General features: G+C 37.6%; 1 protein-coding gene and 1 long non-coding RNA gene across 2 annotated transcripts in view; one reads left to right on the top strand and one right to left on the bottom strand.

Moving 5' to 3' along the window:
• The window catches only part of EDIL3 (EGF like and discoidin domains 3), a 231,965-nt gene that overhangs the window by 63,732 nt on the left and 145,602 nt on the right, over nt 1–22,631 (top strand). Inside the window, exon 2 of the mRNA XM_086868065.1 lies at nt 2,065–2,193. Within this exon, the coding sequence (XP_086724191.1) occupies nt 2,065–2,193 (129 nt within the window). The remainder of the gene's footprint in view (nt 1–2,064; nt 2,194–22,631) is intronic.
• LOC147647974 (uncharacterized) overlaps nt 1–22,631 on the bottom strand; it is a 119,651-nt gene that overhangs the window by 62,307 nt on the left and 34,713 nt on the right. The gene's annotated exons all lie outside the window — the stretch shown is intronic.

The following is a 22,631-nucleotide window of genomic DNA, read 5'->3' as shown; positions in this document are numbered from 1 at the left end:
TTTTTTTGTTTGGTTGGTTTTGGTTTTGTTTGGGTACTTTTGATGGGTTTTTTTGGTTGTTTTTCTTTGTTTGGTTTGGGTTGGGTTGGGTTTTTTGGTCGGTTTTGGGTTTTGGTGGGGTTTTTTTTTGGTTTTAGGGATTTTTGTATTTTTTTCCTATTGTTTTTGTTTTGCTGTTTTGTTGTTTTGGGCTATTTTTTTGGTTGGAGCTTTTTGTTCCCTGTGTTTCTTCTTTTTCTTAACCCATTTTCTTTAGATGTGCTCTTTATTAATTTCATTTCTGTGATGTGCTATAAAGACATTACAGAAATCACACCAGTGACTGACAGGCCAAGGTGGTGGGTCAAAAGGGCAATTAGTGCAGTTATTTCCTGAACATGGAAATAAATGGCTGTTGACAGAGGAGAACATCTGCTTTATTAGTCCCAAACCACAGGTCAGGTCACTTTATTTCAGGCTGAAAAAGCCAACATGAATTTTCAGGCAAATTAAAACCACACAGTTGACTGTCCAGACTTTGGTTATTTCAGGAGATTTCAGTTTCTGGAAATGCCATGTAAAATTTGTGTGTGAATTCTGCTTGTCATTCAACATAAAATTTACAAATCCAAACAATATTTTGTTGTTTTTATTTTTTTGCCTTTCACGCCAATGGCATAATGGAAATCAGGAGGACACCAAATCAGGAAATATGTAAAAAAAGTATCTTCTCTCATTTTAATCAGAATATCCATGTGGATTTGCATAATAAGTGTTCCTGCTCCAGATGCTGTTTAGTTTAATAATTTAATTGGAGGTATGGGAATACAGTTGTCAGAGCATTCATTTAATAGTAGCTGTTCTTTCACAACCAATTGCCTAATCCCTATAAAGCAATAAACAAGCATCCTTTGCTACCCCAATAATGCAACAAAAGCAGAAAATGAGAAGTCTTGGCTTATTTAAATTCAGTTAGAAAATGTCATTTACTGTTCTCAAATAGCTTTACTTCTTCATCAGCTGGACAGTCTTTAAGACAAAACCTAATACCAAGTACATGACAGCTCTCTGTGTCACCCTAAAGCTGACAAAAAGTTAAATAAATCTACAAATAACCCAGCAAACTACTGCACAATTCCATGGGTTCTGTGCAGCTGATCCACAGAATTCATAAGGGCATTTTCGTGCATCAGTTACATTCCTTTACCAATGTTTAGATGGAAATTCTCACACCAAGGATTAATCTGAAATTCATGTGCAAGAAAGGTGTCAAAATCCTGAGCTGAGTTTAACACCAAAATAATCCAAAATATTCTCTAATGTCAGTACTGCTGACATAAACCAAATTAATTTCTCTACATCTTCTAAATTATGTGGAAAAAAAACCCCTGGCAGTTTCCAATTAAAAAAAAAAAACCCACAGAAAATAATCTATTTGTTTTCTAATAATTATCTATCTGTAGATCATTCCTTCAGATGCATTTACTGCACAAAATGCAAAAGAATGTATTATTTTATACATTATATATTTATTTTTATATTTTATATATTATATTATATAATGCATTTTTTATATATTATATAATGTATTTTTAAATGCTTTTCTGCGTAGTAGGGCACAAACCTGACTTTGAAGATGGAGACAGAGATAAATAAAAATGTATGTGAATATAAGATAAACTATCTGAGAAAAATTATTAAATTAAAGTTGACCAAAGCCTATGGGGTGTTCTTTAGGATTGCTTCCAGTTACCCCACTGGTGGCAGAATGCAATCTGTAGATATCCTGTGTGTCTTCAGGTTAGAAAAACTAAAATTTGCTGTTTGCCATTGTCTTTTGCAAATGGATTGAGTGGAAGGCAACCACATTTTTATGGGGTGGAAGATTAGGAAAAGACGATTACGCGGAGTTCTGCTGTTAAATAAATACGAAACTGAATCAGCCAAAAGTCATTCAAAGGACATAAGAGTTCGTCATTTCTTTCCATACCAATTTACCAAAAGTCTGACTTGCTTAGAGCCTGTGGGCAAGTTTTGGCAACTTTTCTACAAAAGGCCTTGTTTTCTTTTCCCTGTGCCCCGCAGCGGACGTGTGCGACTCCAACCCCTGCCAGAACGGCGGCATCTGCCTGTCGGGGCTCAATGACAACTTCTACTCCTGCGAGTGTCCCGAGGGCTTCACGGACCCCAACTGCTCCAGCCTTGTGGAGGTTGGTAAGTGCAAATCAAATCAAATTCCTGAAAATTTAATTGGGTGCCCCGCTAGCCCGCGGCTGGGCAAGCAGCGATCCCGCCCGTGGGGTTTGGTGTGGTGGTGGTGATGCCTTTTTGGGCTACCTAAAATCAGAGGCCAGGCCAAGTGACTGGAATAAAAAGCAGCTGGATTTGCTGAAGGGCCTTCAGGTACATTTAGGGCAGACAAAGCCCCCCAGGGCCGCACCCAAAATGGAGCAGGGCTGACGGGTTCCCCACTTTTCTAAGTCTGCTCCATTGGCACACCGGGGGTTGATCTCCCAATTGCAGCTGCAGGAATTGATGAAGCCATTCAGCCCCAGTTTGCTGTCCCAGCTCCCTTTTGTTTGCATTTCTGGGGCCTGAGGCACTGAGGTGTCCTTGATTGCCAGGCCTGGAGAGGAATTGCTGGGTCTGAGCCCAATGGGGAAGCAGCAGCTGACCCTGCACATGGGGTTTGGAGTTGTGCCCCAAAGAACTGCAGGGTTACAAATGCATGGGAAATATAAAAGCTGAAACCCCCAGGCATCAACGGGGTTGTTATATTGATCATTATTGGGGGTTTTAACCCTGTATCTGTGCCACAGGCATCTCTGTAGTAATTAACAGTTGAAACGACATCTGCAGAACATGATTACTCAGAAAAGTCCAGGGCTCCACCTCACAGAAATGGCCATGGTGGTGACTGAGAAGTTGCCAACATTTTTCAAAGATCAGTTCTAGATAATTCTAGATCATTCTAGATAATTCTATGATAATTCTATGTATCCTTCTTCAACCTGTGCCCTTCAGATCTTCAGTTCTGATAATTTTATGCCAATATCCAGAGTAAAGACTAATTTCTTATTTAAATGAAGAGACAAGAACAGCAAAGGAGAAAACCAGAATAACACACAGTGGTTATTTGGTTGAATTTCAAAATAATTACCCATCTGGAGACTCTAATTAATCATTAGATGAGTGCATAGAGCACAAGTAAAATGTACTGAAATTTTGTGATGTGCACTTGACCCAAAGTAAACCTAAATTTGACTGGTAGATCCAAAACATCCAGCAGGTCTGGCCTTCTTATTAAGAAAACTTAAGGAGAAAAGCAGAATCTGAAGGAAAAGATAGACAGCACACTGAAAGTTAACTGAGATCATGTATTTTCCCAAAGAAGGAACAAAAAAAAATATGTTTACAAAGCAAAATGGTGGAACTGCCACAGCTGGGCTCAAAGCTGCAACTGTCCTAAATCTGTGTTTTTCTCATTTTTTAATAATGAATTAATCAACTTGATAAATACATTTTAAGAAAGCCACACAGGGAGAACCAGGGTTCTGGGGATTAAGCATATCTCTTGCAATTAAAGGGAGCAGAACTTGGTCCAGCAACTAAGGGCTCTCCTTTTTATGAAGTTTTTTGGTGAATTTCCTTTCCTGAAAATGATGCTACTGCTGTTCTGAGGGTGAACTCTAAGTGACTGCAGTGCAGTTCTAAGGGAATTTGGATTTAATTTAGTTCTTTTAAGTTAAACTTTCTGTGAAGAAATGGACCTAGATTCTCTGGGAGAATAATAAACCTCAGACAAACTGTGTTTTTTTCTGGCTCTAAAATGTCGTTGTAGCTGGTTACCGCCTAAAATTTGAGTTGCACAAGGAGGTGCTTGTTGCCTTGGTGCAGCCACACATGAAGCCAAGAGACACTGCCTCAAATCTTATTTTCCATCCCTTTCCTTATAATTTTTACCAGTGCTTGAATTTATCCCACTGATGTAGGTCATGCTACCCTAAAACGGCCTAGACATGGCTTCACTTCAGGAAAATTTTGGATTTTTTTTGTACTTGGCTGGTGGGAAATTGCATTGCACATGGCTGGGAGGATGCCAAACATGACTGAATCTGTAGAAGAAAATCATATTGTGATAATTGTCACTGTAATTAGCAGATGAGCATTAATAGGGCTTTAAAAAATACACATATACTTAACTAAAATCTTCAAGCACTTCAACAAAAACTCAGTTTGGTAAACAGACTAAGGGATAAGTAAATAACTTGGCAATATGTGACAATCACAGCACTTACAAAAGCAGGATGTTACATCTGTAGCTTGCAGTCCATGGGGAATATCTGCTGGACAATACTGGTTAATTAAATAACTTATTAACATTCTTATAGGATCTAAAATCCAGAATGTTAATTTAATTTGTGTTTGCCTTGTTTGAAACACATATGGATTCAGTCAAGCCTTGTTAAAAACTTTAAAAATTGATTTGAAAATAATCTTTTATGTTTTAGGAAAAGATTATTCTGCATTATGTAACCCTAGAACCAGTCACATAAACCACTGGGTTAAAAAATGGTATTTCAAAAAAAATAATTTGATTTTTTTTTTCCTATGAAAATGATGATGATTAGTGTAAGCTGGCAGCCAATCAGCTCCATTAATTCAAATATTGAAGAGTTTAAAGGAAAATAATGGTGTAAGATGTGTCTAGAGGAACCCAGGAGTGCAAGACCCTGAGTGATCACTTTTACTAAGAGTCTTTATTGGATGTAAGATTTAAGAAGGAATACTAGCAAAGGTTGCTTCTCTTTGGCTTTTTTAATGCTTGCCCAAAAACTAATCTCTTAATCCCTTGTATCTCAAAAAAGGCTTCTTGGCTATTTTCTGTGTAGTTGAAAACACTAAATTAAAAATTGGTATTTAGGATGTCAGGAGGTACCACCTAGGAAGAGAAGAGGAGGGTGAGAATAAAGAAAAAACAAAAACAACCAACCAGCCAAAAAACAAAAAAAACCACAATAAAACAGAACAAAACCAAAAAAACCCACAAAAAAATAAAACAAAAAGATCCAAAACCCAAAACAAACCAAGAAAAAAACACAGAGAAGAGCCTGTGCCACCCTGTCTCCCTCAAAGGAGCTGCACAGAAAATTTGAAAAGCAGCTGGGTGTTTGCATCCCCCTCATTAACACTCCACCACCAGACTTTGTGCAATGACAGGATGCTCTGCTGAACCCTGGGCACCAGCTGGGAAAGCATAAATTTTTCAAGGGACATACCTTAAGCAGGAGGATGTTCACAGTAGAAGACAACAGGGATTTTACTTAATCATGCATTAATGTGGGTAAATAAAAGGCAATCCCATTCAGACAGCGAGTCATGAACTATGCAGAGGGAAACAAAAAAAAAAAAAAACCCAAAAACTAGATGTATACAAGTACCCAGGAAGATCAAACATTTAGGTAGAAGTCTTCCCTAAATAGGTCAGGAAATACTCATGACAGTTTGGAAGCTGCATGGATACTCAAGAATGTAACTCCCTTTATTACCTTAATAGAAATAGGATTTAAAATAACCTGATATTGATAATGGTACCAATTTTAAGCTAGGAAGTTTAATTAATAATGTGCTTTTATAAATTTACTCATGGAAAAAAAATATTACTTTTCTGCCATACTTCATTTTTTTTTTCTGACCCTGTCATTTTGACTGTGTCTAAACCAAAATTCGTAAAAAATCGTTGTGACACTAATTTGTATATTTTAAATTTCCATTCCCATTCTGACCCTACTCTTTCATTAATGGCAATCCCACTTTATTTCCTGTGTGCGCTTCTATCCCAAACTTTGTGGTGCTAAAAGAATTGAGATGAGGTGATCTGCAATATCACCCTATTTTGCAGCCAGGTTTTTCAGTGCTCTAACAGATTTTAAATATCTGATAAACTGGCAGAGGATAAGATAGGGAAATGTGTGTTTTAGTTGTTTTCAGTGCAGCACATCCTCTGGTGAGGTAGAAAAGGATTTAGCTAAACAGATAAAAGGTGATTATATCAAGCATTCCAAATAGCAGGATGTTTTCCAGAGATAATAAGAACACTACAGTCCAAGTTAACTCTTCAGCAGACTCCTGCCTACATGTGTGGGAACATTAATTTTACACTACATTGGAACAAAATAATTTTCGATTAATTAATATTGGCATCGAAATGCATCGCAGAGAAGTTGACAGACTTGTAAATAACTCACAAGTAATTCTCAGGAATCATGTAAATTATTGAAATACAATAAACAACAACTGTTACAGACAATTAATAGGAGCCCTTAATGAATTCTGTTCAGGAAAATTCTTAATGTGCTGCCTATTAACTTGGGTGTCTAATTAGCCATGGACAGCACACGGAGGGATCTATAAAATGACACTGAGGGAAGTTTTCTTTGAAATAAAAATTGCTCCTATTTTTTTATTTTTCCTTTTGGTGTGTGCATGAGGGAAAGCACACAACCTTAATGACAAGAAAAGGAGTAGTCAACTTCTTTATGCCATAGGGCAACGAGAGTGTGCTCCCCGAGTTGACCATGTTCACATTTGAAATCTGATCATCTGAAAACTACTCGGTATTGATCTTCCAAATCTGAAATTCAATAACTGTCTGAGAGGATAAACTGGTGAACATGTTTAGTTTATTTAAGTGAAAAAAAAAACAAAAACAACAGATGTCAAATGGGCTGCCAGCATCCTTTTGGAAAGTGCCTGTACCTTTTATGTCAGCTCTCAGTACTCACTGAGAGGATCTCATTATTGAAAAACATGGTTTAAAAAATGCCTGTGTGCATTTTGGAAAGCTGGAAAGGCAAGTTAATGATCTCATGGTTAATGATCAAGGGGAGCTTGGTCTAGGTACAGCGTGGAGGCTGAGAGAAGGGAGAAGAGTTGAAAGGTGAGCCAGAGATGCCAGTTTGACATCTTTATTCTGCCAAGTGATTAAAAAGTGATTTTGGGGTTCATTGCTTAGCACATTGCAGCTTTCCACATCAGTTCAGTCTTCCCAGCATCCAAAATAAACTTTTTTCTTTGACAGCTGCTGTCTCTCGGACAGGAACGCAAGAATCAGAGGGGTTCTTCCCTTTTCAGGCTGTTAAATAAAAATTCAGTAAGATGGATTAGGCCCAGAGTGATCTGATCTGTTTGCTTTGTGGCTTTATTTGCACAATCCAAGTCTCCACTTCTGCTTTCCTGACCTCTGCAGTGACAGGACAAGGGCTTCTGGAAAAAAATTAGTGCAGATCCTGTCACTCACTTCCTGTCAGTCTTGAAGATGCTTTTCAATGCCATGATTAGAAATGACTGAATGATTTCAAAGATGCTTTTATAGACTTACAATATGTGACTTTTAATTTTTTTATTTTTTTATTTTTTTTTATAAGAGGGTTGTTTGCACCACACATTAAACATGTGTACTAATGGATTTGCAAAGGTAGAAATAGTGAAATGAACCTACTCTTACCAAAAAATTCCAATTACTTACTGTCACCTGCATCTAGTATGCAACTGATATGAAGGTGTTCACCTTAACTGTAAACAAGGTAGCCTGGAATAATGCAAATTAAAGCTCTGGCACTCACAAAAGCAGAATAGTTTAAGATGTGAGGCATTCATGGAGATCTATATCCTAACCTCACCTCTCAGTGGATGATTCAGGGCTGCAGGTTTCTCAGGGTCATTTCCAGCTGAGTTTTGAAAATTTCCAGGTTTGGAGACTTTACAGCTTCTCGTGACAATCTTTGCCAGTCTTTGATCACCTTCACAGGGGGAAAAAATAAATAAAAAAAAGCAAGGAAGCAAATGTACAAACCCCAAAACCCCAAAAACACTTAAGTGCAATTTTGTGAAATATATTTGTTTTCTCATTGTGCTGTCACTAGGAACCAGTGAGAAGTCCCTGGCTCTGGTGTCTTTATTTGTATTTTCTTCTCCAGGCATTTGATTTTAGGGAAATCATCCCATCTCTTGGCCTGCTGGCATTCCTCTCCCTAGTGCAATACAGTTCTAGGTGCAGATTACACAGGATATTGGGAAATAGAGTGTGGAATCCTGATTTCAGCATCTATTGTCACTTCTTTGAGTGTAGTGTCACCCAAATTTGGTGTATTTATTCCTATATTAGCAAAATCTACGCGAGGTCACTTACTCGCCACTTTTCTTATTGCCAGCAGGAAGACTTTATTATATGACTGTGAATTCTTCTTCAGTGAACCAACATGCTTTACTCTTGATACTGATTCATTGTTTGAAAAAAAAAAAAAAATTGCAAAGGAAATTATTCTCTTTTTGCTGATATTGCCAGTCTTGAAAACCATTTCAGTGGTTCTGTTGTTAAAAGAAGATTAAAATCAGAGGTGAGGTGGGCCTGTGTTTATTTGAATTCAGCAAGAATAATCAGGTTCCATGGTTAAAGAGTAGTTTCTTCTGGGAAAGAGTGAGAACAGAGTGGGAAGGGAGGGACTGAAAACAAATTCCTTCCTGCAGGGCTTCAGCATGTTGAGGGCATTTCCCTGTGCTCTATTCTTAAGCCTAAAGCTTCACATTTCTGTTACCACAGCAGAGTTTTATGCGGAATTGACTGCAAAACACATTTTTTAATCAGAAATTATCATATAATCAAGATGTTCTCACAGGTTATGGAGCTCTGTTAAAAGCAATCAATGTGTACTAATAAAAATAATTTGACAAATTAGCCCCTAATGTTTAGTTTCTGAGTAGCCAGAAGAGCACATAATGCACAGAAATCTAAATTGAGTATCTGAATTCATGCAAGCAGAATAGCTTGCTAAATGGCATTGATTGCAGGGCAGAAAATGTTGTTAGTCTTAATTTACAATATACATTATAAATGTACAGAAATATACATTATTTCTCTCAAAACAATTGTCTTTGGTCTTGATTGCCAGTAAATCTTTTGTGAAAACAGGGCTTCAAGTCACAATTGGTGAGGAGGGAGCAATAATGGGAGTTCAGAGTCGTAGAATCCCAGGTTGGAAGAGACCTCAAGGATCATCTGGGTCAAAATTTCTTGGCAAAATCTTGGTGCAGTCAAGATGGGCCAGAGCCCTGTCCAGTTGATTTTTAAAAATTTCTAATGCTGGGGAGGGAATCCATCACCTCCCTGTGGAGATTATTGCAGTGGCTGATTTTCATGGTGAAAATTTTCCCTCTTGTAATCAGAGCCTCCTCAGGAGTCCCTTGGAGCCCTCAGCCCTTGTCTTCTCCACGTGGCTCCTTGCACAAAGGGAGTCCCCACCTCCTCTGTGGCCACCCTTAAAGCAGTGGAGCATGAGGGGAGGTATCTCCTCAGCCTCCTCTCCTCAAGGCTGGGGCAGCCCAGGTCTCTCAGCCTTTCCTCACAAGTCAAGACTTCCCAGCCCTTGGATCCTTTTTGTGGCCCTTCTCTGCAGCCTCTCCAGCCTGGCCAGCTCTGTTTGGCACAACAGGGACCAAACCTGGACACAGTGCTCCAGGTGTGACCCCAAGGAATGCTGAGCAAAGTGGGGTCATGACTTCTATACCTCTGATTTTCCCTTTTTTGGTGCCTTCTTGTGTGGGCAATCCTGCTGTTAATTCCTTTCCATTGCTCCACAGTTTCCTCTTCCTGATGCATCCCAGAATGCTGCTGGCAATTGTGAAAAAAAATGGTGGTTTTTACCCTTTTATCCTGCTAGGTTTCATCAGAATATTTCTTTTTATAAAGCACTTTGAAGCAGGTGACAGGAAAAAAGTGGCGCTGGTCAGTGTGACCGTGCACGATGTTTGTAGGCAGAGAAAACTTATAACATCTGAATGTCCTGTTGAATGGACCCCATGCTGGAATTCATATCACATTTTCTTATTTTTCTGCCCACAGATTTGTTGTTTGAAAGTACAAACTGGCAAGGGATAAGCAGCTCTGGACACACTCTAGAGGGTGAGCAGTGGTACATCTCTGAAGGAGATGTTATGCATTTTATGCATCTAATTAAAAGGGCAAATGGAAAACATCCAGCCCCTTGTTGGCAGGCCTACTGCTCAGGATGAGACTTTGCAAAGAAAAATAAGGTTTATGAGCAGGGTTTTATTTGCAAAAACACATCCCCAGTCCCTGCTTTCAGCTGGAGGGATGAAGGACTCAGTAGTGCATCGTGTTTTGATTAAAAGCTCCAACACTGATGCCAAGCCTTGCATGCAAAAATACTGAGAAAAGCAAGCATGTAGGTCATGGAGAGATGTGATAAACTGTGAGGCTTTCCATCTAGGTGTTATTTAACTGGAAATTCCAAGTACACAGAGCTTGCTAAAGTCAGGGACACCCAGAAACAAGAGTTGGCACCTGCCTGGGCTGTGGGTACTGGAAGGGGGGCATCTCTGGTGAGCCAGGTCCATTTCCATGAGGTTTTATCCTGTTTTATTGGGTGAAGAAGAGGAAGAAAAAAAGAGCAGAGAAACAAAAATAAGAGCGGTTTCCCCAGAAATGTGTTGTGTCTATGTTCCTATATATTTTTTTAACCAACTTCAGAAGAAGTATGTAGAATAAACCAGTTATGTTTTGTCAGATCTGCCAGTGAAATAGGCAGCACATAAAAATCTGGAGAGCTCATGCTGACAGACAGGGGAAATTGCTCTTTGGATAGGTGCTCTTAGCGTTGTCTGGAAAGAGAAGTGTTCAAATAATTCAAACACTCCGGAGGAAAGGAGGTCTTGGTGGGCAGCAGCTGCATGGGATTAAAGCAGCAGAGCACGTGACACATCGAGATCCAATGAAATAAATATTCTGGTGCACAGTATCCTGCACATTTTCACATCCATGAATGAATTTTGTAAGTACCTCTGGAGTGGTCTGGGTGCCTGGGAGAATCACTGACACAGATGCTGGGCTGTTTGTGGTGTTCCATGTCATGTTGACTTTGTGCTTTGGTCTCCCTGTCCTGGTGTTTAAAATGAGTCTCTCACCACTTTTGAAATATTATCATTATTATTACTATTATTTCTCTATGCACTAATATTATCACCACCATTATTATTATTATTATTATTATTATTATTATTATTATTATTATTATTAATTTTAATGTTACTATTTTATTCCACATATATAGTTTTATTATAATATGTTATATATTATATATATGTTATATTGTATATTATATTGTATATTATATATAATACATTGTATATTGTATATGGTATATTGTATATGGTATATTGTATATGGTATATGATATACTGTATATTGTATACAATATATAATATATTGTATATTGTATATTTTATATTGTGTATTGCATATAATATATATTATATATTGTATATTATTTTATATATATTGTATATTATATATAAATATATTATATATTTTTATATCAAATTTTTATTGTTCCTAATCAATTGTTACTGCCTTCTTTTAAGACAGTTTCTATTACCAGATCATTTTTTTTTTTTTTTATGTTTGCCATTATCCCTGACAAATACTAGTGGTTTTCAAGTTTCTCTCCAGTTCCAAAGAAATTAATCATTGCAGGACTTCATGTACTTTTGAAATACACTACTCATTAGGAATTATTAATTCTTACAGATTAAGGATCACTAAGCATCATCATGCTCAGGATTAATTACTATTTGGTCTTGCTAGCAATGGGGTATTACCTTTATTTTTGTGTTCCTTTAGCTTCTTGGCTAATGCAAAGTAAATAGTTTTGTTGGTTTTTAAGAGACCAGACAACATGATTTCTGATAAAATTTTGACTTAAGAAATATTCTTGAAGCACTGCCTCTGTTTGTTTTCCCATTTTATATAACATAGTTTTCTCTGGGATTTTTATGTGGAAGCATGTGACTCAACAGTATGGAAGCAACTTGCTAAAAAATAAAAATGCCAGAAGGAAGCTGATTCTTGAGCTGAAAAAGCAAATTGGTCTTTAATGAGATGTTAATTCTGGCATCCTAGGAGATTCAGATTAGAAGATTTTATGCTTAGGAAAAAAACAATCAGATGGAAAACCTGGTGGTGTTGAACTTAATGCAAGTTCTAAAAGCAATTTGGTTCCAGAGTAAAAGAAACACAAATTAAAAGCTGAATATTCAATCCAGAGACAGATGGACATTATTGTTTTCTTCTTTTCCCCTTGAAGTTTTTTACCAGATTTTTTTAAAAAATACTATTTCTATAAAGGGCTCATTAAGCAGACCAAAATACATCATGTTTTGGCACCACTTTTTCTTACTTTTTTCCTCTCCAGGTATGTTTACTTGTTAAATAATGAATTAAGGAATATTTCTTTGCTACTAAAAAATAGATGCAATAGTTCAGGAGCCCTTTTGCTTTTCTCAAGTAATAAAAATACTTCTGTTCAGAAGCAGAAGAATAAGAGTACCCAAATGTCTCTCCTAATAAATTTCATATTTCTAGGTGGGAGAAGTTGCTATTTAGACACTCAGAAATGTCTTTTCACTGTGTAACTCTCTCTGTGGTTCCTTTCTATGCCTATTCCTTTCTCTGATTTAAAATCTCTGTTAAGTCACTTGCTTAAGGGTCTTTGGTGTTCATCATCCAGGTGCAAAATTCCCTTAAGCATTTAAAATACTGTGGAATGATACATCTACTCTCTTACAATTTAGGTTGGGTTTTTTTTTTTTCAGTTCCAGAATAATAAATGAACTTGTTGAAGATTTTAAGCTGGAATATATAAAACTGGTATTGTCTTAAGCAAATAAACCTTATTCTTTAATATGTTGAGGACATTGAGCACTGTTGGTAGAGGTTTTAAAAGAATGTAGAAGAATTATGGTGATATATATTAGATGAGGCCTTTTAACTTTTTCAGCAAGGGATTAATTTATTCCCTTTATAAAAATCACATTTTTCCTAAGGGGAATAACTTGGGAAATGCTTTCATTCTTGATTGTTGTTTTTGCTTTTTTCTTTATTTTTTTCCCCCAAATATAAGTGTAATTACAGGGACTCCATAACAAGTCCATGGCTGGATTTTTTTCCTATTAGGCTACAGAATTAATGCATATTTTATTGCAAGGAATCAAGAAGACAGGGGAATTATAGATGAGATAATATCATTAAATATAATAAAGAATAACTAGGTATGAAAATTGTCAGTCAAAGTAGCAGGAAGAAAAATACCAGAGGGGTGTCTCACCTTTCCTACCCCATTTCAGGTTTTTAGTTTTTTTGTCTGAATTTATTGCTATTTAGACAGACATGCCTGTGCTGTACCAGTTCTTGTCAGGTGTTAATAACAAGGCTGAAACACCCCCACTTTTCCCCCTTCATTTACCCTGTGAATTATCTGGGATGGTTCTTTTTGGGGTGAAAAGACACTACATGCCATGTGCTTATCTTTTTGTGCATTCATGGATAATGAGGATAATGAGTACTTGAGTGAAATGCTGACAGTATGAAGCATATGAATAATTCAACTTAGAGATACTGGTTTTGAGGTTGTATTTTTTTTTTCAGGTTATATCACAGGTGTACAGCTTTCTCCAACCTGATGATGCTATAAAATAATGATTAATAATAATTAATTTATATTTATGTTATATTAATGGCCAGAATTATTAAAGCATGAGGTTTCATGCTGAATTATGGTTGCAGAGCTAGTATTTCATGGGCATTACTTGAGCTGAACACCTGCTAGAGAACTGACATTGCACCATGAATTAGGAGAGTCAATATATTATTTTCTATGGTAGAATAAATTAATCAATGAGATTGAAATTAATGTTTCAGCTGCTCCCCCGTGGCTATATCTGTAATATTAGAATACTAATTTGAGGGAAACATGCTTGAGTTATCGATGGTCATGCACTGGAATAGCTCAGCTCTAAATCAGGGAATTATGAAGTCTGGAAAATTCAAAAGGTTGACTCAGACAAGACCTTAATTTTTTTGTCTCTGAAATTAGGGAAAGAGTGAGGTAGAATTCAAGAGCTTCACGATTTGATGAAATCACGCTTCAGCTTCCTTGGTATTTGTGATTCCTTTTGGTTTATGTGTCACTTCATGCATATTTGGTGCAAATATGTGTAGTTCCACTCTTCTGATCGTGATTTTGACAGACATCTAACTCCAATGTGCATGAATGCATGCCAGCTTTTAGTATTTTTCTTTTCTAATGGATGGGTATGAGATATGCACATGAAATCTGCTTTGTTTGCCTGTCCATATCCACAGCACTCTGATCACAGAATCCCAGGATGGTTTGGGTTGGGAGGGACCCCAGAGCCCACCCATTCCCACCCCAGGCAGGGCAGGGCCAGCTCGCAGTGTCCCAGGAGCTGCCAGCCCCAATGTCCAGCCTGGCCTTGGGCACTGCCAGGGATCCAGGGGCAGCCCCAGCTGCTCTGGGCACCCTGTGCCAGGGCCTGCCCACCCTGCCAGGGAACAATTGCTGCCCAAGATGCCATCCAGCCCTGCCCTCTGCCACTGGCAGCCATTCCCTGGCTCCTGGCCCCGCAGCCCTTGGCAATTGTCTCTCTGCACCTTTCCTGCGGCTCCTTCGGGCCCTGCGAGGCCACAGGGAGCTGAGGCCAAAGCTTCTCCTGTCCGGGCTCAGCAATCCAAATTCTCCCAGCCTTAATGATGTCCTACACTTACCTCCTGACGGGCTAACAGAGGTGGTCAAAATATCCTGGAATATTTAGTTTTGCCATCCAAACATCTTCTGCATAGACAGCAGGATACAAAAGCTCAGACTTCAAATCCTCATAGATGTCCTTCACATATTGCATTTCCATTCACAGGCAGCTCTTCCTGCCCCTTTCCCTTTGCATCAGTGCATCCACACAAACAGAGGTTATTGCAGGAAGATGTGTCTTCTGGGTAATGCAATTTTTTGCTCCTTTTATCCAGCAAAAAAGATCACAGGAAGAAATTCCAGGGTTTGCAGATATTTATCCTGCTTGGGATCCCACACTCCAGGGCTGGGAGTGGTGTGCCTGTGGATTCAGAGTTTCAGAGGGGAATTCAAGATACCTGTAAATTCCAGAGTCCCCTCTCTAAATCCCAGCCAGTATTTTTTTGTAGCTCCTCATGGCTTGGAACAGCAATAATTTGGCTTCTGTTGAGTCTGTTTGCTCAACTGTTCTTCTTAAAAGCAGGTGTAGGGAAAACTAGGGAGGAAAGAACAACTGCTGCTGCCACAACTCAGACTTGCTTATTGTTCTAAATATTAGAAATATTTTTATAAAATAATAAACATTATATATTAATTAAATAAATTAAATATTATAAAATAATAAATATTATAAAACTTAGGAGTTTTCATGGAGTTTGGTGAGTTTCATGATGCAGACAGAACCAGGGCAGAGGAAAAAAATTCTCGTTTGCTGACGATGCCTTTGTGTCATTTCCAACACAGACTGGAAGCAACTTCAGCTTCAATTGCACATTTAAAGTTGAATGAATTGGCATTAATTAACTAATAATAATTAATTAATGTTATGAATGAAGATTTTATGCCCGTTATAAAACCAAACCAACAACAAAACAACAAAAGAGAAGGAAGTTAAAAATATGTTAGTCCTCAGATTGTCAGATGTGTTGTTGCAAAAGCCATCAAATGGGGAGGTGGAAATAAAGGGTGTACCTGAAGAACTGAGATATTTTATGACCATTTCTTCTCCAACATGATACTAACATATTATTTATTATGTTATCCATGTTGTCATTAAAAAAAAAAAAAGGTCTTGTTTCCTAATTTATTCAGCAGTTGCTGTGAGCTTTTTTTGAGTTGAGCTTTAGAAAGGGTGAAAAGCTCAGTAACAGCAACTTGCATTTAATGAAGATGAAAATTATATTCTCAGAGAGAAACTACAGTGAGTATTATGGGATTCAGCAGAATGTACTTGTCTAAGTGCTAATGTTGATTAAAAGACACCATAAAACACCGCCACACCATTTTCAGATTTTCCAAACCATGTTTTTGAGCTCAGTTCTGCACACAAAAGTCACGTTCTTATGGCAGATGTGACTTTCCCCTACATTAACCAGCTTTCTCCTGTTGGGACAGTATGAGCTAAAAACATTCCTGCTGTGGCAAAGAGGAGTTTTCATCATTGGTAAAGACTCTCAACTACTTAGATTAACCTGAGAAATGTCTGTGAGATGTTTTTGCAGCCCTGTGCAGATCTGTGCTAGAACAAGATCTGCATTTGCACAGGCAGAGGTGACATCAAGGCTTGCAACAGAACTGTGGTTGTGGACCAAGGCTTAAAACCCTGAGAACCCAGTAAGAAAAGTATTTTTAAGAGCTAGATCTCAGTGTATTATATCACCATTATCTAGAAATACAAAGCATCCTGTTCATATTAAGCATCCAGTTCTGTCAAACTCAGTTTGAATTTACATTAAATCAAACAGAAATAATTTTTTTGAAGTTGTCTTGGTTTTCTCCATGTGTTAACTATGAGGGCAGTAAGGGTGTGAAACAACATGAAGACAGATGTATGCCAACATATTCAAGTACAAATGTAATCTTGCTGCAATTGAGGGAGAGAAGCATGTCTTGATTAAAAATTTCTATTACTTTCCTCCTCTTCTTGGGCAGGTCAACTTTTTAATCATCAGTTATATTGCTCATTATGAACAGTCTAATGAGGCCAGAATCTGGTGCTTTAAGATTAATTTTTGCAGATAGGAAAACTGCACTGTCAGTGTCATTTGATTTACTCAAAAATATGACTGAATGGGCTGTAATTTATAAGGGGAACGATGACAGTCATAAAAAGAAAATATTTAATTTCAGCTTCTGCTTTTCCTGGCATGAAATAAGAAACATCTGCAGTAGTCATTAGCTCGTGGCTGAACAATGCATCAGCCAAAGTCAGCAACAAAAGTGAGCAGTGGATTAACTTTGTCCTCACTGGTGGCAACTTTGGGATCAGTTTTACCTTTATTAAAGCAAGAGATCCTGACCAATGTAGCATAAAGTAAATAAATATACCAATCTGAAAGCAAGGTGGTGGATGCTTCATCAGTGCCATCATCACTTGCCCTCTCAGGGTGGAAGAGGGGACCTGAGCAATTTAAAAGAATCAGTAACTCAAAATAAAATAGATTAATTGTGCTTCAAGTGTTGCAGATGAATAAATGAATGCCCAAAGATCGTGAGATAAAAGTTTTTCTAAAATAAGGAATGAAAATATTAAACTATCAGGCTATGAATCTTGATACTGGTTTGAACTGGGATGTGTCAAGCATTTCTTTCATGCATCTTGCCATTAAATACAGAAATAATTAAATTGCAGAGGTTTTTTTCTGGCCTTGCTGAAATCTAACTGGTGGCAATGCTTTAGGAGAAATACCTGACCCTTGTTTAGGAAAAAGATACATTTGAACTACAATAATCTGGTTAATCAGCATTGAACTAAATGGCATTTTTTTTTTACATAATTTCATTTTCCACTGAAGTTAATTTCATACTCTGTAATGGGGAGCGTTGCATCTGCATTTCTCATGAGCTGTGTTCATTCAAAAATGGCCCACAGTGGCTGCACTGCTCTGCTTTGACTTGGCAAGCCTAAAATCCACATTTTCTGTGCTGAAGGCACTTGGCTTGGTGTGAAAAGTTCTGCTTGGAGCCTGAGAACTCTACAGGTTGAGTAGGGGAGGGGACAGGACTTGTGGGTGACACCATAAATCTAGTTATTTTTCATTTTTACAGCAATTTTCACCACCAGGTTTGGATAGGAGGGAGACGATTTAACATCATAAACACAGAAAAACAAAATTTATGTGTTTTTTTTTTTTTTTTTTCATGTTGTTAGCCAGTGTGTGGTACCCAAATCACAGTGTCAACACCCTGTCTGGTGAGAACTGGAGCAGCAAAGAGGATGTGATTAATAGAAAAGCATAGAGCAGTGAAACATAGCAGTGATGGCCTGCCTGGTGAGAACAAAGTGACGAGGGGAGCCTGATTAAAAGGAATCAAAACAGCCTAGCAAAGCAGCTGAACAGCATCACAAGGGAGGGAGAGGGAAGTGACAGCACAGTTCAAGAGAAACTTCAGGGAAATTGAGGGGTTTTTTTTGTCAGTTTAATGGGATTGTATCAGCTTTTCCACTGTTTGGGAGCAGAGGAAGTATCAGACTGGAGAAGGGCTGCCAAACCCTTTGGCAGAGGAACTGAGCGCACAGGTGATGCGTGCTCACAGAGACTAGAGCAAATTAAAAAAAAAAAATGCAAAAAATACTCTACGTGCACTTTAACACTTTTAACAGGTGTCCAGGGCTCGTTGTTCACCAGCCTATAACTTGAATAGTTATATTTGTGACTGCCTGTGAGGATTCATCAGCTCCAGGAGCAGAAGTGGCCATCATCACGACCTCACAGCCCAAAGAGCCACCCCCAGGCTTTGCCTTGCTCACAAACAGGATAAATCCAGCCAGGGGAGGGGATTTAGAGAAGGGATTTTGATAAGGTGAGAGAATCCCATCTGATCTAGCTGGCAGTCTCTGCTCTGGAAGCAGCTGGGAAATGGCATTGTTTAGATTATGCATATTTCTTTTTTTTTTTTTTTTCCCCCACTCTGTTCATTTACCTGAGTGCCACTGTGGTACAATCTGCAGTTACAACTTCTTCTAGAAATATCTCTTCTTGTTTTGAGGTGGACATCAACAGTTCAGCAAAAGAACAAACAAAAACAGCCCTTCAGCGCTGGATTTTTTTTCTATATATACATTCCTATATTTATTTTCTATATTTTCTTTGTTTTCATCAACCAACAGAACACTCTAACCCTTCCTTCTGAGCATTTCTACTGTTCCTTGTTGTGGTAACATTTCTGTTAATTTTCTCTTTCTTTGGCATTTTCAAGCCTTTGCTGAAATGCAAACACCAGAAAACTTAACCCAAATCAGTTTTAAAACCATTATAGGAGGCACCAAACTAATTTTACATGTTTACTTCTTTTTTTTAACATGTTTTATATCTCAATTTTCAGGAATCTCACATTATGACTTTACGTATTTATCTTCATATTTATTCTTATTGTTGAAAAAAGAGTTGGGTGAGATGATGGAAAATGGATGGAATAAAAAACAGCAGCAGGATTTGCATCAAAAATAGTGTGGCCAGAAAGACCAGGGGTTAGGTCACAGATTGGGCTCTGTGAATCTTGAAGTCTTTTCCAACCTAAATGATTTTGTGATTCTGTGTTTGATCAGTGGGGAAACAGGAAATATTTACAATATAAAATATAATATTTACAATATAAATTGCTGATGGAAAATCCATTGAGCAGGAAAAGATGTTAATCTGGCCTGCAGACACTCAGCAGACCCCCTGTCATGTAGAAAACTGGATGCTGCAGATATTATTCAAACCCAAATATTAGCAATGGCTGTAATTCAATTTAAAACTGGACAAGAAAATGTAATTTTTCAGTACTGTTGAGCATTTTCAACACATTTTAGAAGGAATTCTCAATATAAGGTGATGGGAACTTGTAAGTATAATTTTATTGCAGAAGTAAGGAATTCTGATTTTCAAGATTTTGATCAGAAGGATTTTTTTGATCAATAATTCAGATTGTTTTAAGAAAAAAACCCCAGCATTCCCCCACACCACTATGCAGTAGAGAGCAGGAAAATTGATCATAAATATCCTTTAAATGCCTCAAGGTGTGTAAGAAAGGCCAGAGGATTTTAGAACCTGAAGAAGAAGGAATATGGACAGAAAACACTTCCTTTTCCTTAAGTTTACTGGTTCAGTTTTTTTGGGTAACATGACCATTAACATCTTTCCTCCTTAATGTTCTTTGGAAACAAAGAGCATCTGCTATATTTATCTTTACAATGGTATAATTATAAATATTTATATTTATATTTATCTGCTATATTAAGTTTTTACCAAGATATTCAATTTGCTGTCACTGTTTAAGTTGCTTGGTAAATCAGGTATAAGAATGAAGAAGAAAAGGAAAGTTCATCAAATTGAGCTTTCCTGTCCCTCAAGGAGAACAGAATCTCCTGGAAGTATTTAAAAAACAAAACAAAACAAAAAAACAGAAACAAAAAGCAAGGAAAAAAACCAAACCAAACCAACCAACCAATCAATCAAACAAAATAAACAAACAAACAAACAAAAAACCAAAAAACCACAAAAAAACCCACAAAAAAACCAAAATAAGAAACCCAAACCAACAAAAAACCCCAAAACCAAACAAGTGAAAAACCTCAACCAATCAAAAAAATAAAGTAAAAGAAGTCACAAAAGAAAACCACAAAAGATCCCCAAAACCCACAAGAACAAAACCAAACCAGCCAACCAACCCACCAACCAAAACCCCAACCAAAAAAAAACCAAACCAAACCAAAAAAAAAACCCCAAAAACCAATGAAACAAGCAAACAGAAAACCAAAAAAGGGGGAAAAAAAAAAAATCTCTTTTCTTGGGACCTGATTGACAACTTTTATGCAGGGATGCCAGCAGCTGCTGGCCTCCCCCAAACTTTTGGGGCTGCATGTGGAGAGAAGATTGAAAATGTTTTGGGAAACAGCTAGAAAGAGCCTGACTGAGCCTTTCCCTCACTGAGGTTTGCATTAGTGATGGCAAAATGGTAGCAAAATTTACATTATGACTTTCTACTGGGAAGGATTGACCTAATTGCAGAGGAATTAATTATCCTGGAGTTGTAAGCTGGAATTTGGTCCTGGCTAGGCAAAACTCTGGTGATTTCAGTGGGTATCTACATTTTAAAGCAGTGTGAGGGGCCATTAGGGTAATTCTTGAGCTGCAAGGAAGTACAGTAAAAGAGGCACAGCTAGTGGAAGGTAATATAAATGTGTATTTCATTGATTTATTCCAGGTCAGCAGGAGACAATAAATTCAGTCAGTCACTTTTTACACTTACAAAATGGATCTCACCTAAAGAGCTTTGTGTGTTACAGAGAATCAGGAAGAAGATGGATAAGTGAAGAAAACCCAGCCAAATATTGGCTTTTTAGTTTTAGCAGACACTTTTCTCAGTCAGCTGACATGGAGTAGGGCATGGAGGTTTGTATGTATGTTTTTGTGTGTGTTTTTTTTTTTTAAAACCCATAGCATGTCATTGTGTCCTTTTAATGCAGAGTCATGGATAAAATTCACTAGGTTAAAACATGGAATATTTATGAAGTGGAACGATTTGTTCGCTGGATGAATATTTCATGACTGCTGTTTTTTATGTCTGATTTCTTCGACGTGCCTTCTACTTAGTCACAACAATCTTTGATGTAGAAAGAGCTGGCAGAGTGCTGTGTTCAGTAATTAACATAGACTTTAAAATAGGTGGTTTAAGGTAAATTTAAATATTCCATTGGATTTCGTTAAGAGCAATATTTTCTGTTTGGTGAAATCATCATAAAATTCCCAGTGAAAAGAAAAAAGGGAAAATAATTAGAGTTTGGGATTATCTCCTGTCTTTTGCATTTTGTTTTTGTCTTGAAATCCTTGTTAGATTTCAACAAGTCATTGACTTAGTTAAGTCAGTATTTCATGTTAGCATTAATAATGCTGTATAAAGTTGAGCAATTGACAATGCAGTAAAACTGCATCTGTTAGCATTTGTATCACCCAACTCTGAACCTGAACTTTTCCTTGCATGAATATTAACTGGAAAGTGCCACGGGGGCCATGCAAATTATTCATGAGCGCGTGTTAAATTCAGAAGGAATTTTTAACTTTAAAAACAAACACGTATCTTTGACCTAAAAACTAACAGAGAGAAGAGTAACCTAAAAAAAAAAAAAAAATTGGAAAATATTTATGAAAATTTATTGCTTTCATTTTAATTTTTGAGACAAGTGTTTGTTGATGCCTAATTCTGAAGTTTTTAAAAGAGAGAGTGCTCTAAAATGGGTGAGTTTTTATCTTTTTTCTCTTGAAAGGATTGAAGTTGAGTTGATTTACTACAAGCATGGAAATTTTTTTGGTTGACCCAAATAAAAACTTTTCTACTTCTACTTAATAGATACTTCTTTTAATATATACGTTCTGGGGAAAAAAAAAAAAAAAAAAAAAAAAAGAAGAAACTAAAAAAATCAGGAAAATAAACAACAAAAGATTTTTTTTCAGGTTTTTTTTTTCCTGAGCTAAGGGGTGGATGGAGAAGACAAGCTAGTAATTTCTTTTTTGTTAGTGTACTTAAATGTAATGGAAATCAATCGAGTTCCAGCCCAGGCTGTCTTGACCGTGTCTCTGCTGGTCGTTTTCTCAGATCTCCAGGATCACACACTCCATGTATTTACCCTGAATGCCTGAGATGAAGGCTGTGGGAACAGAAAGGAAATGAACCCTTTAAATTTAGCGTATTTCAATACTCATAAAATCCCAGGATGGTTTGGGTTAGGTTTCTCCAGGATCTCATCCCACCCCAGCCATGGCAGGGCCAGCTCGCAGTGTCCCAGGAGCTGCCAGCCCCAATGTCCAGCCTGGCCTTGGGCACTGCCAGGGATCCAGGGGCAGCCCCAGCTGCTCTGGGCACCCTGTGCCAGGGCCTGCCCACCCTGCCAGGGAACAATTCCTGCCCAAGATCCCATCCATCTTTTTTAGTTTGAAGCCTTCCCCCCTTGTCCTGGAGCCCCAGCCCAGCTGTCTCTGCTCATGTCCCATTGCTTTGACGAGCACA

This window comes from Cyanistes caeruleus, chromosome Z (assembly GCF_971803275.1).
Source record: "Cyanistes caeruleus chromosome Z, bCyaCae1.hap1.1, whole genome shotgun sequence".
Taxonomy (NCBI): Eukaryota; Metazoa; Chordata; class Aves; order Passeriformes; family Paridae; genus Cyanistes; species Cyanistes caeruleus.
The sequence above is the reverse complement of the archived record's forward strand: the minus strand, read 5'-3'. Positions and strand labels throughout refer to the sequence as shown.